Source organism: Camellia sinensis, chromosome 1 (genome assembly GCF_055761805.1).
Source record: "Camellia sinensis isolate YWXY chromosome 1, ASM5576180v1, whole genome shotgun sequence".
In the NCBI taxonomy this organism is placed as follows: Eukaryota; Viridiplantae; Streptophyta; class Magnoliopsida; order Ericales; family Theaceae; genus Camellia; species Camellia sinensis.
The window spans coordinates 1,439,984-1,460,294 of record NC_138961.1 but is presented as its reverse complement, the minus strand read 5'-3'; the positions used below and the strand labels follow the sequence as shown (position 1 = coordinate 1,460,294).

Genomic DNA, 20,311 nt, shown 5'->3' with positions numbered 1-20,311 from the left:
TCCCCTTGTCCATTCTGACTTCCCTTGGAGTCCCTCATACTCTCCTCATCCGCATGCATGATAGTCTCCAGATGAGCTGCAGCCTCTACAAGGCGCCTATAGTTCCTAATCATAGATTCGGCCACTTTAAACATGAGCCCAGTCCTCAACCTCTTCTCAAACTCCAAACACCGACGCTCCTCAGTCGTCACTAACTCCAGTGCAAACCTTGAGAAACTAGTGAATGTGGCCTCAAACTCAGCCACTGATGTATTCAATTGCACCAACTTGGAGAATTGGTCCCTCAACTTTTTCCTTACTGTAGCAGGTAAGTACTTGTCCGGGAAGGTATCCACAAAGGCCTCCTAAGTTGCTCCAATGCTCTCCCGAGCATATTTCCACCACTGACCCGCGTCTCTCTTCAGTTGGAAGGATGCCAAAGTCATTCTCAAACCTCCGTCTTCGATACCGGGTATCTCAAACGTTTTTACCATTTGTTCTAACCACTCGTCAGCCTTTAGTGGCTCCTTGGGATCATTAAAAAACTCGTCTGAATTTGACTGGAAGAACTCCCTCTTCAGAAAAGACGGCACTGTTTCAGCTACTTGGGCCTGGACTTGATTTTCAACCTTGAGAATGTCTATGGATTCCCTCAATGCTTCGGCCATTTTGCGGGCCAAGGCGCCCATGGCCTGTTGACCAACCGGTTCGGCCACATTGGCCTGACCAATTTCCTCGTCCTACGTCGGAATCTTATCCGGTATAGGCATCTCATGCCTCCTAGGCCTACCACGCTTACCACCACCACGATCTCGTCCTGGCATCCTAATGAAGATAACAATGAGATTAGCACATCTACAAATGTGCTGAAGCTAATTCACTCACGTCCTAATATGATGGACAACTGTAATTCATTCCACATAAGCACATAATTACATAAACACATACAAATTTCCATCCTAGATAGTGACTGTCCCGCGACATTGCTAGAGTTCCAATTAGAAACAGCAGTGATCAGGTGCTCTTCTAATAGAACTTCCAGAAACTCGTAGACCCTATCAACATCTTAGGAACAAAATCCCATACCCATACAATCACAAAGCATGTTATCATATAAGCACGTAATGTCCATACTTAAGCCTCTAACAAGCGAGACAAACCCATTGTGGTACTAACCACTTCCCACGTACCCAAAGTATTTAAACCTGGTACGCTTTGATACCAAGTTGTAACACTCCCAAAATATAATAAGAATAATCCATTCATGAGATCTATGAGCATAATGAAAATGATATACTTTCATTCATCAAAGTTTATATTACAAAGGTGTTACATGCATTATATATTCATAAACGTTCATTCTGAATCTACAACATGTAATACAAGTTACTAACAACAAAATAAATACCCGATGGGTTTACAACTTTCTAAGATAGGACTTGGTTACAACAAGAGAGAGTCACAAGCTCTATACATTTCAAAGCCCTAGGCTTGAATAAACATTTAAATACAAAAAAATAACTAAATAAAGCCTTCAGCTCCTAAGTCCTCCCAAGCTATGACCTTGGAGGAAGCATATCACCTATACCGGAAAATGGTTTCCCAAGTAGGGTGAGCCAAAGCTCAGTAGAGATAAACTAACACAGTATATGAGGTTTAACTAAGATATAAGTGTCAGATAAATGTTCAATATTCATAACCAACTTATATTCTTTCCAAGGCCATTCAATATAGATAAACATAACTCAATCCATTTCCATTCATTCATTTCAGGTTAATCTATTAACCAAATTCATTATTGTTTAATCAACCAAAATGAGACTACAACTCAATGGTTCATAATTCAATACATTCATCACTCCAACACTTCTATTTTGCCATTTTACAAAGTTCTCATCCAAGGGAACTGGCACCCATATATACATAAGATTCGGGACTTTCACCTTGGACACTCTGGCCAACTTAATTTTAAATGGAGTTCATCCTCTATCTCCTTCCAAACAATGGAGTACATCACATTTCTTCTCCCAAACAATTATACATATACAATGTATTAAAACATCGTCATATACAATGACTATCCACAACACATATTCAATATTTCAATCATACCATCATATTCAGTGACATAATTTAAATGATAGGTTTCAATTCACTTAGTCCTCATGCACTTTTTACAACAATCATAGCTATCCTCCACCGATAGTCTAAAAATAGATATTTCGAAACAGATATACAGTCTATATAATAGATAATTTATCAAATTTTCATAGGTGAGTGATTAATCAAATCCAACTACACCATCCATTCACACAGCTTCCTAATTTCATATTTCCCATATCAATTTCATTATTTATACAAAATAATTATTTGACACAAATTAGGGCAATTTTCCCTCTTTTCCAAATATCAACCCAAGGCCAAATTTCACCATTTTACCCTAAGGTAACCTCATGTTCAATACCCCATATTTATTTATGGAACCCAACATATAGAAAACCCTTCTTTTTAATTTGAGCCCAAACCCTAGTTTACCAAAATCACTCCCAAATCTCATCACTTATACACAATAACAAATATCTAGGTTAAAAACTATATTAAGGTGTAGAATATCCCTACCTTAAGAGTAGAAGCCCAAAGGAGAAAAGGAAGAACTTCAAGAATGCCCAAACTCCACTTTGTTCGGATCAAAAGGAAGCCCACAAGATGCTCTATCTTTTTATCAAAGGAACTAGGGTTGAGAGATCCCTAAATCTAGGTGTATTTGTGGAGAGAGAGAGTATTTTAGAGAGAGAGTGAGTGCCGGATTAGGGTTTTTAGCAAAAAGGAAATCAAAAAGTGATGTAAAGTTACTCTGCTGCGAACTGATATACACGACCTTCACTCGAGTGAAGGAGTTGTTGCTCGAGTGACCAGACACAACAAGTGACCTTGCTCGAGCGCAAGAAGAGTCGCTCAAGCACAGAATGCAAAGCTTCAGAAGTTTTATAGACGCACATGCTCGCTCAAGCGCAAGAAGCCTCGCTCGAGCAAAGAACTTCACCTTTCCAAAAATTCTGCGTCTGGGAAAGAAACCTGAGGACTCTCAATTCTCGCTCGAGCGCAAGAAACCTCACTCGAGCGAAGAAGAAAATTTCACAAAGCTCGATCGAGGACAAGAAGCCTTGCTCGAGCGAAGGAGCTAGAATTTGGACAACCACAATCAACACCAATTAACAACCAACTTGTTCCAAACACGCCCAAGACATTCTAATACTCAAACCCAAAGATAAAAGAGGGAAACAAGACATGGATAACAATATTAAACCACGGAACCCGAGTCCAGAATATAACAAAGGTCGGGTCAAAACCAGAATCGCTATAATAATAGTTCATATCAAAGTCGCATCAATAGGTACCATGTCATATTCACTATAGCAGTTTTATGTAGGCGTATAGATTTATAATTAGCAACAGAAACTAGTATACATCAAGCATTTTGAGCAAAAATATTTGGAAGTCCAAGTCAAGTAACTTATAGATAATCAGTCACAACAATAAAAGTATATTAAGTACCTTTTCCTGGGTTAGTACAAATTTTCTCCCTTGATCAACATTTTCTCTTACCATGTGTTACATCGAATTCGGGTCCCGTTTATCATTTCATTTTTGTTGCTCAAACATTTTTTTTATATATTTTTTTTATACTCTACAACATGAAGTTGATCTAAATTCAACAAGTGAAGTTTCCATAATCTTGCCCAAAATTTTTCTCACCATGAAGAAAGATTCATATAATTCCCAACTGTCATACCCGTGAATCATTCATGCAGTTCAAGCATTCAACATACTAAATGATAATAGTTTTATTCGTAGGGTCATACTTTTTATTGGTGAACATCAATCAATAATAATAATGTCCATCTGAACTCCACAATGTTAAGAGGTAGTCAATCCTTACTCAATGTCCCAAGCAGTTCCTATCAGTCTAACAAATGTTTCACGAACAAATAGTCATACAATTTTTATATTTCAACGAAGTCATGGTTCAAACTGTACATAATAACCCCATAACACATTCAATCATAGCAATTCCATTCCCAATTTCCCAATTCCCATAAGTGATCACCAAATGACAGTATTAGTAGCCATTAACATTCCAACATTTCAAACAGTATGCAGTAGGGTAACAATTAGTCTTGGTAATTTAATGTCATAAGAAGAGTCCTTGACAAAATCAGTTCAATATTATAACAAACAATTTTCTCAGTCTTACTCTAGTTCCCAAATAGTTCTTAGCAGTCTATTAGATATCTCCAAAGCAAATAAGCATACAATTTATTTTTCCGTAGATTTCATGAGCAGAATTAGAGTAAACATCATCATTCCATCACAATTGTCCAAAAGTAGCCATGGGTTAAATGGCTTCACATCATAATCAATTACAATATGTTCCGATGTCCATCCATTTCCAATAGAGTTCAAAAAATCATTCACGGTGTAACCAACCTAGCAAATTCTCAAAATTTAAGATTTGTATACATACTGAAGCGTGTCATCAATGCTTGCATAATTCTTTCAGATATAATAAAATCAAACATTCCATGTAACCAGTTGATAACAAACACATTCACACCATTTTAGGTTCCTAAGCAATTGTCAGTCAGTCAATACCAATAATTCATATTCTACGAAATACACTATGATAGCAAAGCAATCCCACTTCAAATCAGAGTCAATTCCTTTCGTTCAGTATGTTCACAAGTACACAAGTTTGTGAATAGTCCTCTAACACTTCGCTTATTGACATAGATTTCCAATCCTAAAAATTCTACATATGAAATATTTTAAGGTATACCACACACGTTCATGGTTCCAATACTTCATTGACTACATATTCACAATCTCTATTGATTTTAGGGGTTTTCAATTCCTTCATGAATTTCCATATAAACAATTTACGCATAATCTGTGTTCATTATCTCACCATTTTAGTTTAAACTTCCATCGTTTACTCTTCTTAGTCGGTCATTTTGAGCATTAGAGGGTCCAGATTCATCTCCAGTTTTTTCTATTGGTCTATATGAAACACAGTAATAATAAACGTAGGCAAATACGTTTCGTAATCACAGTTATTATCCCATAACAATTCCACACACACTCACACATGCAGTGTAATGCCCTAACTTCTTTTCTAGGACATCCTATAGCTCATTTGGATGCATGTGTGTAGTAATACTCGTGTTCTGATACCACTCTGCCATGACCCAAACCCCCTCCTATAGGTTTAGCGTCATAACCAGCCAGTAATTCGTAATTACCAAAGGCTTGTTTAACAATAATGACAATAACACAATAATGGGGGCTGGCGGAAGCCAAACACTAATAGAAAAAAAATACCGTCCAATGAGCTGTGGGGACTTAAATGAACAAAACAAATTTCACACACTTGGAATTATACAAACACTTAAGTCCATAACACACATGTGTACATAACAAAACACAAGTTAGGGAATTAAATCCCATTGCCAAAAACAGTTAACAAAACTTAATAAACATTCTTATCTCATAAACACAATGTCAAAAGGGTGAATTTGAATCACCCAATAAGCGCTGACATGCAATGGTTCGGAACCTCGCAGTGAGACACAATAGTTGGCTTGACAAAAACAGGGTTCGGGTCAATGCCGCTAACTCTGATCCGGTGCCTGATCACCTATATATATAATAAACAATGAGCTAGAGCCTAGTGAATAACATCTGTGTAAAGCGGTTATGAATGATGTCTTCACAAGATTTGAAACAATCGATTATCAATAGAACATTTTCTCAATTAATATCTTGTGTCAATCAATCATTCAATCGTTTAATTTAACAATCATTCAAATTCATATAAGTCATACGTGGTACATCCAATAGCAATAATACAATTGGTCTTAAAGACCAAACAATCAATTGATGGCCATCAAACAATAAACAATAGTTCCAAGAATTGAAACTGACAGAGATCTTTGTAACAATAACAGTAACAATATCAATAACAATAGCAATATGCTATGGATGCCACAAATATCGTTCAAAATAGGATCATCATTCAATCGATAAAAAGTATCATTTCAGAAAATAATATGATTTATCAATTAGAAAATAAATACGATTGAATATATCTTTACAACAGTGTTACTCACAATGGGCTCCTGAAAACACGTGCTATTCGTGCGGTGTCTGACCTAAACAAATAAAGTTGAGTACAACACAATTACAATTACACTCATATAATCCTATTCAATTCGGTTTCACTTGTTCGATTCTAATCGCTCATTCGTTCGATTTGATACACTTATGTAATGCAAATGCATGTTTAAGCACTTTAAAACCATGTAAATAAGGCTTGGAAGATGGAGAAAATGAGCAAAAATGAAACCAAAATTTTTCTTGAAACTACACGTGCGGAACTCAAAAAATGCAGCCCCGAAAATTTGCTTTATTTTTGGAATCCTTCCTTTCAAAATCCAATTTCATTTTTTGTATAATTCAATCCCCAAATTCTCAAAAATAGTTATGAACTTTAATTTTCAACCATTAAATTCAAACCATAAATTTATAACAATACTTAATTGTTCAATTAATTGTTCTGTTTATAACAAAAAATCTTTAAAGCAAATTGTAAAATCTTAAAATATGTATTCAAGTTACAACTCAAGCTTTAAATTGAGAATTTCTTAGAAATTATAAGAGACCAAGCAAGAATTCATGTATATAAAACAATTTTGTCCATGAGATGATCATATTTCTTGGACTCAAACATTTTCAAGTGTAAAATCACCATTATATATACAAATAATGTTATTTTCCATAACTTTTGAGATTTCCTTCTTAAAGTTTATAAATCATGCAAGAAACCAATTGTTTTATTCATGGATTCTTGAAAACATTACATGCATGTAAGGATCATACAACCTAATAGGTGTTTGAACTAAAATTATGCCATGCATGTATAATTTGGGAGTTAATTCACTCATTCCTCACATGTGAAACCATGCATGTAGTAAGTCTCTCATTACATGAACCCACTTCAATTAAGCTTATATTTTCTTGCCTAATCTTAAATTCTTTAACTTATGAGCATAATTTTTCAAATACATGCAAATACATGAGATTATGAAGGAGAATTCTTACCTAAAGTGAGTGAATTGTGAAGAATAAAGTGCAATTGCAGAGGTTCTTCAAGCTTCTCCTTCCTTTCTTTTTCTTCTCTTCTTGAGTTCAAGTGTTCAAAGCTCTCCTATTTTCACTCTCTCTCTACGTGTATAGCTTAAAGGGTTGAAGAAGACCCACTAGTTTAATCAACTAATTGGTGAGCAAGACACATGTAATAGATTTGTTGCATTCAATTTTTTAAAATTTCCTAATTTAATTTACATGGAATTTATTCAAATTAAATTATATCTCATCATCTCATAATTTTAATTACACTAAATTAAATTATACTAAGGTGGATTAGGCTCTAATTCCTATCCAATTATTTAATTATAACTTGTTAAAATTAGCGAATCAGACAGGTTTAATTTTCATTCTAACCTATCTGTTCAAACAATACAAGTCAATAAATCTCATAACAATCAATAACACTTAATCACATAATTAACATGTCGGAATATAATTAATAGTTCCCATTAATGCTCAATTCAATCACAGACAATTTCAGTAAACTAAATCAATTTTCAATTAAATTTTCCAAATGGCTCTAAAAAATTCCCATAAGCCCATCCATGTACTCAATTTCAATTTGTGTACCCAATAAGATTGTCGATTTCAGTTTCAAAGTTGTAATCTTAACAGGCAATTTTTCAATTTGGATAGATATGCACAAATTAAATTACTAGGCACTTAGTTCAATTAGAATTAACACATAATTAATTAATTAAAATCATGATTAGCAAGTCTGGGTCGTCACAAAGCCCACCCATATTTGTGAGTCCAATATTGATGATCCGAACCGTTCACGTTTTAAGATTCATTGAGAACAATAAACATGTAATAAGTCAAGATGATTAGATTTTGAAAACTATATTTGAATCACATTTGTCTTAGGATTCATCGAGAACAATAAACATGTAAAAATAAAGATGATTGGACTTCAGAAATTATATATTTGAATTATATTTGTCTTAAAAAAAATGGACGATTATTCTTGAAATTATATTTCCTGTTCATTTCTTTAAGACAAATGTGATTCAAATGTATAACTTTCGAAGTCCAATCATCTTGATTTTTTACATGTTTATTATTCTTAATGAGTTTTAAAAAATGAATAGTTTAGATCATCAAAATTGGGCTTACAATGGGCTCATTATGCCCAAATGATCTCTCAAATTAGATTATAAACTTGAGATAAGCCCAACCCTTAGTTAAAAGGGGAATTTACGTATAAATCTTAATAGGTAGACTTATTGTCCAATAGGTCCTATGATAATTAATGGTATTTTTCATCATTCACTATTTAAAAAAGTCACTAATTATTAATTTTCAACGATAGTTTGAAAGTTTTGTCACAAAAAGTCACTAATTACAAGTTTTAGATACAGTTTAAAAAAATCATCACAAAAAAGTTACTAATTTTCAATTTTCTATGACAGCTTGAAAAATTTGTCATAGAAAAACGTTTTAGCAACAATTTATTAAAAATAGTGATAAAAAATTATCAATTTTTAGCGACATAAAAAAAACCGTCACAAAAAATTATTTTTAGCGATGATTTTATTAGAATATATTTTCAATAAGACTTAATGGAAATTCAATCTAATTATTAGGACCTGTTAGTAATTTATCCTAATTTAAAATAAGTGTTCATCGCCATAAGAGTTGGGCTTTTCAATATTATAAAAATAAAATATAAGCTTATAAGTATTATAAATTAATAAAAAGACCTTACCTAAGATTTTATTACAGAAAATCTTAAATTTTTATTTTCTTTTAAAAAATATTTTATTCGGTATGTATTTAAATTAGTATTAGAGTTTGGTTTCTCAATCTTGCAATAAAATTATAATGATTATTAAATATATTGAAAGTAGAATTGAATAATTTAAATAATAACACTTTGCTACAAATAATAATAAAACAAAATAATACATTAATTAAGTTATGAAAAGAACTTAGCGAAAAATTTAAAAATAATCAATTATAAATTATGAACGAAATATGACATATTATAAGGGTAAGTATAGTGGAGGATAAGTGAAAAAAATATTATAGATAATTACCATTACTCCTATAAAGGAAATTCACAATAAGAATTGATGCTCATTTTTCAAAGATAAAACAAAAATTTAAAGGTTTTTTGAAATAAAATTTTAAATAGATAGAATCTTTTATTAATTTATAATTATTATGGGTTTATATTTTATTTTTATAATTCTTATTAGGACTAAATATATTTAAATTAAATACTTTAGGATTTAATAGATTTAATCGATAATAAATAATTTGAAAATAATTTAAAAATATAAAATTTATTAAATCTTTTTTTTTTTTTTTTTTTTATATTGTTTATATCATTACTCACCCTCAATAAGCACAAAATGAAATGGTTTATGCTTCGCATGAGTTTCAAAATAGCACAACATGACATGTACAGATCAGTGCTAACTAATATGTCTAGAAGTTGAATCCACCATCTGCTACCATCTCTTGAAACTATTTACACTTCATCAATAATGCGGGAGCCGACTAAATGGACTTCTTAATCGATAAATAAGGTACATCTAAGCTTGTTTTTGATGGGTTAAATCCAGCCAAAGCCATTGGGCCCAAGCAATTCATTACCGAAATTCAAATAGACTGAAGTACGTGCCAAGTACAAGATACAGAGTTGGTGCGTTGGAGCCGAGTATATAAGGGAAGTCGGCATGATAATCCACTTTAAGTGGATCCAAGCTATCCCTTTCCAGAAATATAGTAGGGAAATGGGTTCTGATATGGTAATGATCAAAAGCTATATGAGAAAATATCTATGGAAATGTCTCCTATTAAATGAAGATAATAGTGAATGAGAAGGTATGCTTTTATAATTTACACTTTGAAAAATATAAACACTTCTCTTCTAAAGATTAATTTTCTCGTCGGAGTGGTAATTCTGACACTTCGGACCGAAATATTTTTTCATTTAAGGTATTGGAGCGGGCATCTTTTAAGGGCTTCCTTGGAGTGAAAGAATATTGTAACACCATTCCTCACAAGTAATATTTTCATTTTTCCAAAATAAATAAATAAATAAAATTTTAGATAGCATCATGCTATAAAATTTATCCCAAAAGGTAATCTATGGTTAGATTAAGCTCTTATATTAAAATGAATTTGAATCAAATATTAATTTTTTTTGGATAAATTTTTGGACACAAATTTTTAGTGTGTAGCATCTTTAAATATAGGACTGCAAGATGGAAGGGGGGCATAACACTGTTTTTTTTATTATATAAATAATAAAATAAAGGAGGACTTACATGTAGATTTTAATAGGTGGATTTATTATCTAATAGGTTTTATGATAATTAATGACATTTTTCATCAAATACTATTAAAAAAAGTTACTAATTGTTAATTTTCAAGGATAATTTAAAAATTGTCATAAAAAATTTATTAATTATAAATTTTAGTAACAGACATAAGAAGGTGGTTTACTTACTTTGTACTAGCGTGAGTGTATTTGTTTAAAAAAATTATCACAAAAAAAGTTATTAATTTTTAACTTTTAATAACAGTTTGAAAAATTTGTCATAGAAAAATTATTACTAATTATAAGTTTTAGAGATAATTTATAAAAATTGTGACAAAAAAGTCATTAATTATTAATTTTTAGTGACATATGCAAAAGATCATTATAAAAAAATTATTCTTAACAACGATTTTATAAGGACTTATTTTAAATAGGACTTAATGAGAATTAAGTCTAATTATTAGGATTTGATGGGAATTAAGTCAAACTATTATGACTTATTGATAATTTACCCTAAAATAAGTGAGGTAACAAGCGGAAAATTCTATTTACACCACCAATTTAACTCCTTATACTCTCAAATTTTTAATTTTTAATATTTTTATTTTATAATTTATATAATTCCTTGTATTACGCTCATTCCTAACCTTCCCAAACCTTTTTCCTTTTTCTTACACCCAAAACTTAAAAAACCCCAACACCCACCACCACCATTACCTCCTACCACTATCACCTCCAACCCAAAACCTAAAAAATGTTGTTTTCATTTTTATTTCCCCTAGTTTCTCAGTGACAAAATGGAGATATGATGATCATATGAGTACATAGTTTTCCAATGGTGAATATCATGTGGATTTGTAGAAATTGTTTTGGTTTATCAGGGCAAAAATGTGGCAATTGAAGCTGGGGGTCATCTATTTAGATGGTATATGCAACAGTAGCTTTTGGTTCGTGATTCTTCAAGCTGGGCATATTGAGAGATTCACCAGCGGAAGGGTTCAATTGAGCAACTTAGGAAGAAGTTTGAATGCAACTTGGGTTCATATTCCACAGGTCACAAATTTACAAAGACATGAGAGATGATGGTTGATTCTGGTGCAACTGTTAAAGAAGGGCTTGATATCTTGCCTGAGAAAGACAATGATCGTAGTTATGCCAGGAGAAGGTGGATAAAGGTGATTGGTTATTGTGGGAGACAAAAATAAAGAATTTCATTCCAAGCAGAAAATGTACAGAATCTGAGCAGGATACATTAGAATAGCAGGTCTATAGGACTAGGGGACCAGGATTGGAGGTCCAAGTCCAGATATGCAGGTCTAAGATTAGAGGACCAGAGGAGACCAGAGGTCTAGGTCCAGACATGTGGGTCCAGAACCAGAGGTGCCCAACCAGAAGTCCAAGTCTAGACATACGGGACCAGAACTAGAGGTGCAGGACCAAGAGTCTAGGTCCGGATATACAAGTCCAGAATCAGAGGTAAAGGACTAGAAGACTAGGTCTAAGGGTCCAGGCCAGAAGGCTAGGTCTAGAAGGCATGGCTCTTAGGGGTAGATTTGGTCAAAGCTTAGTCCTTACTTTAAGGGCCAACCACTTCTAAAAATCCGCAATAGTGGAACATAATCTCACAAAAAGTGGGCTGAACGTGGGGAGTGGCATGGGAGGTGAAACCAATTCCAACAGTTACTTTGAAAGCTATATAAAGTCATACCAAGTGAGGAAAAAATGTAGACAATTAATTAACACCACTTTAGGTTCCTCCTATTTTTATATTTTCTTACTTCATAGCTTTCAAGTTTACTAACTTAAGCATTGGAGAGTCCCCTGGCTTCATATCTTCTTGACCGGTTCAGGCTAAGTTTCATCATGTTCACGTCGGAGTGTCGCCGCAGCAAATGTGATTCAATTTTTATCGATCATAGTTATTTGTCCATCTCATTATTTATTATTCTGTATATAATAAGAATACTACTGGACGGTATACATTCTTGCAAGTTGATGGTGGTTGGAGGTGATGGTGGTGGGTGTTAGTTTTTTTTAAGGTTTTGTGTGTAAAGAGAATGAGAAATGTTAGGGATGAGAGTAACAAAGAAATTATATAAATTATAAAATAAAAAAATAGAATTTTGGGAATGTAAAGAGTTAAATTGATGTGTAAGTAAAATTTCTCGTAACAAGCATGCTCATAATGGGTAGGGGCAGTTATTCCATGCCCCATTGATGTGTAATTGTAATTGGTGCACAGAAGTCTTGTATGAGGAGTAAACATTTTAGTTAAAAAGTAAAAAATTATTATAAGTTGTCGTATCACTCTCTCTATTTTTTTACACATATTTTTATAAAAAATTTAAAAATTATTAAAAATAACATATTCTTAAACGAGCACGGAGATCAGAAACACTAGATCAAAGTAATATTTTGTTATTAATTTGGGACATGTGGCTATGTATAGTGCGACAGAGATACTATTTCCATAGTTGAAGGGCAACTTGTACCAGCATAGTTGGATAACTTGGTCCTATATTATTGGGAGTTTGACGGTGAACAAATTACAAAGAATAAAGTTATACTTATTAATTAGTATATTAATACATGATATGATATAATATTAGAGGATTTAAATTTATTATTTGTATAATAAGTGAGATTTATAATTTTAAAGTAGTAATGTCATAGCATATATTAGTACACTAATTAATATATTAATTGATGCACGTAACACGGATAAAAAAAAATGATGTATGTAGCACCACTAAATTACAAAGGAGGAACTACATGGAGGTGAGATAAGAGGAAAAAAAATTACAAACACATAAAGGTACAAGTGTACCTGTAATGTAGTGCAAATAAAAGACTGTGACTTTTCTGTAAGTTGGTAATTATTTTCTCCTTCTCCCACTTACATATAGTTGCCCCAATTACAAATATCTCACAAATGTTGAAGGATAGGAGAGGACAAAAAGCTTGGAATTGGAACCACCTTCTTCTTAAGGAAGCATTTTCTCTTGGTGTCCTTATTACCTTACACACCATTATAAATATACACCGAACAGATCTCACCACTCATATCAAAACCCAAATAGACATCCAAGAAAGGGGAAAAGAGAGGAAAGCCTATAAACTGAAAGAGTGGAAAAGAAAAACCCAAGTGAAATAGGGAAAGACATGGGAACCATGTACCAAGGGGCACCAGACCTCAAAGTGACCATCCAAGATACCTCACTGGTTTTTCCATCAGAAGAAACTGAGAGAAAATCCATGTTCTTGTCAAACATAGATCAGGTTCTCAATTTTGATGTCCAAACAGTACATTTTTTCCCAGCCCACTCGGACTTTCCTCCGCAAATTATTGCAGAGAAGGTGAAGAACGCGCTAAGCAAGGTGTTGGTGTCGTATGACTTCTTGGCAGGAAGGCTCAAGTTGAATCCTAATAGTGATGATCACGTTGTGTCTGCTGCTGGTGCTCGGCTAGAGATCGAGTGCAATGCAGCTGGGGCTGGGTTTGTGGTGGCATCTAGTGAGTATACACTGGATGAGATTGGAGACTTAGTTTATCCTAACCCTGCTTTTCGACAACTTATTGTCCAGACTTTGGATGATGATACCTTATTGTCGCAACAAAATGGTCAGCCTCTTTGCGTTCTCCAGGTATGTATATATATATATATATAGAATTATAATACTATGAAAGAACACTACTCACTCACGACTTGTATTAATTTCCATGGTATTTTTATATATATTCTCATTGCTTGTCAGTCATGTTTCTTTTTTGGGGTACATCAATTGCCCATATTACTATTCGTAAGAAATCTGGTTGTTTTGGGTAGTTTTTTTTATAAGCAAAAAAAGGGATTATGAGAGAACATCAATAAAGAGAAAAGGTAAGAGCAAAAAAACATCATAGCAATTCAATTTAATTCGAACTAGGTTGATACCAAGAAAAACGTCAGATCATTTACTAGCACAAACCAAAGAAGGTGAGAGACCAACCAAAAAAAAAAAGAAGTCATTACGTCAAACAAACAGACCCCAACAAACACAACAATACAACCTCAACACTATCTCAAAGCAATAAAACAGCAGCAACTCCATTGGTAATCATCCTTTGTTGCTCAGCACACCAGATACAATAATATTGCCATAACATTGATATCCTATTTGTGTCTCAGCCCAAAAAACCAGACCATTTACAGCAGGTAAAAACAGAGCACCCAAATGCATCCTCACCCAGAAGAACCAATGCAGCCTCTAATTTGTTGATTTTTGAAGAAAAAATCATTAACAGAGTATAATCTTCCAAAAAAATGAGCTTTCATTCAAAGAGCCACCGTAATTTTTATCAGTTCACAAAGCTCCTCACTATTTGGTTGAAGCTCATTAAATCTGCAATCATTCCTATATTTCCATAAGGGCCATAGGACTGCCATAAGAATTGTTCTCCAAAGCTGCCTTTACCTTTTTTAAAATGGAAAATGAGTTGGACCCTCTCAAGGAGACGCTCTCTTTGACCCCCTCTCTTTCTCTCTCATTGGTCATTTTTTTTTTTCTCCTTCTCCAATCACCACCCGCCACGTGTGTATGGGGTGATGAGGTGATGATTGGAGGGGCGTCAATCACTTCCTTTTTAAAATTTCCATCCACTCCACCAATGCAATAACATATGAACAGATCCAGGCAAAGCCCACTGTACACCCCACTAATCCATTATATTGGACCATACCCTCCAACCAAAAAGACAAAAAAAAAAGGTTAGTTTGAAAAAAACTTTTTTTTAGTTTGAATTTTTTGATTTTTTAACTAATTTGGTCTGGTTAAATTTGTTTCATTTGGGAATTTTTTTTTGATTTTTTTGATTTTTTAGAGAAAAAGTAAAATAATTATAATTTGAATGTGATATTTTATTTTATTGACTTATTTATTAATTTATTTTATTTTTTTGTGCTTTTTTAATGACAACCTAAACCCAACTCACTCGCTAAATAACGACATAATGGCTTCGTTTGGGAAGCTGGGAAGCCAAAGGTTGGGTTTTTTTTGGCTAAAATAGCTATAAAAACAAAATAGGTTTTTTTAGTTACATTAAACAAAATATTACATCCAACCTATAATCATTATATTCTTTCTCTCACAAAAAAGTTAAAAAAGTTAAAAATCTTTCCCAAACGAGGTTTTTTAACCCCAAGTTAAAATAGTCAAAAAAATCAAAAAGTTAACCCACTTTAGTACCAAGGATACCAATTCTGTGCAGATAATTAGAGGTCATAAGTCTATCTTTCCATGCAAGTCACGAAAAAAAATTGAGCCTTGGTTGGAGAGGAAAATTATTAGGTACTCCTCCGGAGTATCACGTGTTTATACTTTTTCACTAATTATTATTCACCATATATCTTCATATTTTTCAATCATCTAGTATAAAATCATAATACCTCTCCGTCAATCACTATACCATAGAGTATCACGTGACCGTATTTCGGGACTATCCAATAATCACCTGGGTGGAGAGGAGTTATTCCAAATCAAGTCTAGTAAATTCAAGGTAGGTCCAGTAAATTTTTTTTTTTTTTGAATTGAGGCCATGTTTGTTTGGTGGATTAGATTGAATGAGATTGTCGGTGAGAAGATAGTTAGTGAAGAGACTGTTAATGTGGAGATTGTTAGTGAAGAGATTAAGTAAAAGTGTGTTTATTTTAATGATAGTTGGAGTATTGATTAGTGATGGAATTATTAAATTATTTTTATATAAATTTTAAAAAAAATATTTCTATATTATAAAAAATCCTAAAACAAATATAAAATTTTTTTACTAGGGTAAAAAAAAAAAAAAATTAAAAAAAAAATAAATAAAATGGCACTTAATCCCCTAACTATTTTTTCAATCTCATACTTTCTCTAGCTTTGTTAATCCGGTTATATAGGAGGATTGTCAATCCAACTGAACTAATAATCTACTCATAAATTTCCCCAACCAAACATACTTTTACAGGTCTAACTTCACTATCACTCCAATCCTACTACGCATGGGGGGATAACAAACATGGCCTAAGGCCCATCAATTGATTAGGACAATTCTTTCTTAATTGTATTAAATTCATTGACAATTAGAATTAGAATTAGAATTAGAATTAGAATTATAAGCACAAAATATAGAGACTCTTTCTTCATTTTTTTTTTCTTCTTCTCATGTACATTTTTTCCATCGATAAAAGATTATCCACTTGGTTTGCATATATGTACATGGAAACAACCATAAGCAATGCTAATAATTCTGAATTTTACTAGGAAACAACCCCTATAAGACAATTCCTTACAAATCATGTTAAGTTGTCACGGTTGTGGTTAGTTTTATTGGTATATCTTGATACTCCACATTATTTTCCTCCTTCATATATGAAGTTTTTTTCTTTTTGCTCCAAAAATAAATAATAATAAGGGAAAAAAAATCAAGAATAATAAATTATAGTTACAAAAATAGTAGAAATTTACAACTTAAGTCCTACAATTTATTCATACAACAGATTAAAAATTGATACATAAATATATCACGTTATTTCTAATAAAATTGTAGATCTCAATTTTTTTCTTCCTATAATTAAATTCAAATTTAAATATTAAAGATTAAAGTAAACATAATAAAAATGTAAATCAGATTAAAGTAAACATATTAGGGCACTGGTTGAGAGTGTTTGCCCTGATCTGATCTGATCTGATCTGATAACGTAGAACAAAATAGTTGTTGGTGCACGAGTGGTTAAAGTGGTAGCTAGCTGTTGCAATTAATGTCGCGATTAAATGCCCATGACCATCATGACATGACTCTCTATCTATGTGTAGCTATTAACCGCCTTAGTAGATGGATGATATGTATACGTGTTACACTTCACGTGTTGCTCATCAAATCATTTTTTTGAAACCACGCCTATACCACAACACTAACGTTATAAATTTAAAATTATTAATATATAATTTATTTTTTTTTATATATGACCTCATAAAATATAATTTTAATTTTTAATCACGACAAATGTCCTGTATATATATATATATATATATATATAAATATATAGTCCCAAGAAATTTATGACTATTTGTGAATATTAAATCCGAAACTTAGAGAAAGGATATCCTAAATCTTTTTGTTTCTTCTCAAATATCTAGCTACACTTTTGTTTCCTTCTCCAATATCCAGCTAGTATTTAGTTTGTAAAATGTAACAAATTTTGTTCAGCAAGTAGGCCCACCCTTATCACACCCGTGGTCATCTGCAAGCCTGATTTTGATTACGGTAATAATTGGTGGTCATAAATTTTGTGGCTTAAATGGTCTAAAAATATCAAAACGACATTATTTTAGATACAGAATAACTCTGAAAATGCCAAAATAATATTATTTTGTCATTTTCAAATCATTTAAACTACAAAATTTGTGGTCACAAAACATTTTTGTTTTGATTATTTGGTTTCAGGTCTTTTGTCCGTCTGCTACTGCTTTGTTAGTATGGTTAGTCATATTCACCCAAAAAAGTATGGTTAGTCAATGATGGGATAGTTTATTAAAATATTTAAATTAATTTATATATATATATATATATATATATATAGTTTAATTATCAATTAATCATTTGTTTTATACATAACTAAATTTAAAATGTGAGTCTGAAAAATAAACTTTAAATATCATTTTTTTTGAAAAATATGAAATATATATTTATTTTAAACATCTTTTATGTATCATGATTCAGAAGCTCTGCCTTCCTTCTACTCATTATCATTAAACTATTTTTGCAAAATTCTCCCATGTCACGATTCTAACCAGTTAGGGTTGTTTTAAAAATTGATTTTTTAAACTTCCTATAAAAAGATATGTAAAAAAATAATAACCTTTTTTGTAATGATTTTTTTTGATGTTTTAACTAAAAGGTATCCTTTCCTTTCCAAACACAACCCTTATTCCAATATTAAGTTTTGTGAAATATAAAGTAATGAAGAAGTTTGCAAAATAACAAAGTTTTTCACCGAGTGTAAATATAGTCCTTGCATGCATTTATTCTGTTCATTCCATTCCAACTATAATTTAATGCAAGTGTTTAGATGTGTGAGTGGAGGAGCTATTCTAACATTATAATTGGGAAACAAGGCCAATGGAACCTACAAATATTGAAGAAGATGACACCTCTGCAGTGTTGGCTAATTTCTTGCCCTTTGACAGGTGACAACATTCAAGTGTGGTGGCTTTTCAATGGGAACATCAACCAATCATTCTACATTTGACGGAATAAGCTTCAAAATCTTTTTAGAAAACCTAGCTTCCCAAGCTGCTGACAAACCCCTAGCAATACCCCCATGCCATGATCGTCATCTCCTAGCCGCTAGATCTCCGCCACGTGTCACGTTCCCCCATCCGGAGCTAGTGAAAGTCAAAATCCCAATAGGTCAGGAGAAGGAGGACCACCAAAGCCCACCAGTCTTTGTTTGTTCACAGGAGGATCTTGACTTTGAAATTTTCTGGCTGAGCTCCGGGGATGTCGCTTCCCTAAAGGAAAAGGCGAGGAAAGACAACAGTGCAAGTGATCGTGGTCATCATAGCAAAGCCAAAATTACCAGCTTTAATGTAGTGACAGCGCACATATGGCGATGCAAGGCCTTGTCATGTGACACAAATGATCTTGATAGGCTGTCAACTGTCTTGTATGCTGTAGATATACGGTCAAGATTGTCTCCGCCACTACCGCAGTCATTCGCAGGAAATGCAGTGCTGACGGCCTATGCGACTGCGCAGTGCAGAGAGCTAGAAGAAGGACCATTCTCAAGGTTGGTGGAAATGGTGTCGGAAGGGGCAGCAAGGATAACAGATGAGTATGCAAGGTCTGCAATAGACTGGGGAGAGCTGTACAAAGGGTTTCCACATGGGGAGTTCTTGGTGTCTTCATGGTGGAGATTAGGGTTTGCTCAAGTGGAGTATCCATGGGGTAAGCCAAGGTATAGCTGCCCTGTGGTGTACCATAGGAAGGACATTATTTTGCTCTTCCCTGGCATTCATGATGGGATTAATAATGATGGAGTCAATGTTTTGGTTGCTCTACCTGCCAAGGAGATGGAGAATTTCAAAACCCTATTTCATATGTTCTTGGCATGAGTGTGTGTGTGTGTGTGTGTCTGTGTCTGTGTTGTTAATATACTGGTTATGTATGTTATGCATGCATTGACTTCAATGCTCCATATAAGGAATGGTCTGTATTGTATTGATAATTGTATCCCATATCTAAAGCTGGTCATTATTTAATGCTTGTATGAATACAAATGTATGATTGAGATTTGTGTACCTACTAGTTTAACTTGTCTTCTGTCTATTATTTTGGATTGCAGATAATCCCACTTCTATATGAATTGCACCGTGTAGTTCAAGTTGCTGAGAGTCTGATGATCTAATCCAGGCCATAGGGCCATTTTGATAATCTAGTTCATTTAATAAGTAGATCAACTAGAAACAATTAATGAATCACAAAAATTACTAACAAATAGTGATTTATTAATCATCAAAACACCGAATAGTCCAAAAGGCTTACAATAGTAATAATCCAATCAGAACTACAAAACAAACCCCGAACACAATTCATTGCCAATCAAGTTCAAAATTAACTTTTTTTATAAAAATGAAAAAATTGAGTTAAACTTAAATTTGAATAGTAAATAATTAAAGAAACATGGTAAAACAAACAACTAAAACTAGAATTTATAAGGGTAAATTACATTAACACCACTCGAGATTTAGTTTAATTATTACCCACCACCTGATATTTTGAAAATTACATTTCCACCATTGTGATTAATAGTCTTATTTCACAAACCCTTACTTATA

General features: G+C 32.8%; 1 protein-coding gene across 1 annotated transcript; it reads left to right on the top strand.

The window, feature by feature from the left end:
* The first annotated feature begins 13,389 nt into the window (after positions 1-13,389).
* GLC (HXXXD-type acyl-transferase family protein) lies at positions 13,390-19,774 on the top strand. The gene is made up of 2 exons (XM_028230370.2): positions 13,390-14,101; positions 18,662-19,774. The coding sequence occupies exons 1-2, from the start codon at positions 13,619-13,621 to the stop codon at positions 19,586-19,588; spliced, it is 1,410 nt and encodes a 469-aa protein (XP_028086171.2). The 5' UTR covers positions 13,390-13,618; the 3' UTR covers positions 19,589-19,774.
* The last annotated feature ends 537 nt before the right edge of the window (positions 19,775-20,311 follow it).

Excerpts from the sequence above, each read along its gene's own strand:
- GLC (XM_028230370.2), top strand. The coding sequence starts at position 13,619 with ATGGGAACCATGTACCAAGGGGCACCAGACCTCAAAGTGACCATCCAA. Across the intron at positions 14,102-18,661 it reads AGCCTCTTTGCGTTCTCCAG|GTGACAACATTCAAGTGTGG; the intron begins GTATGTATATAT and ends GCCCTTTGACAG.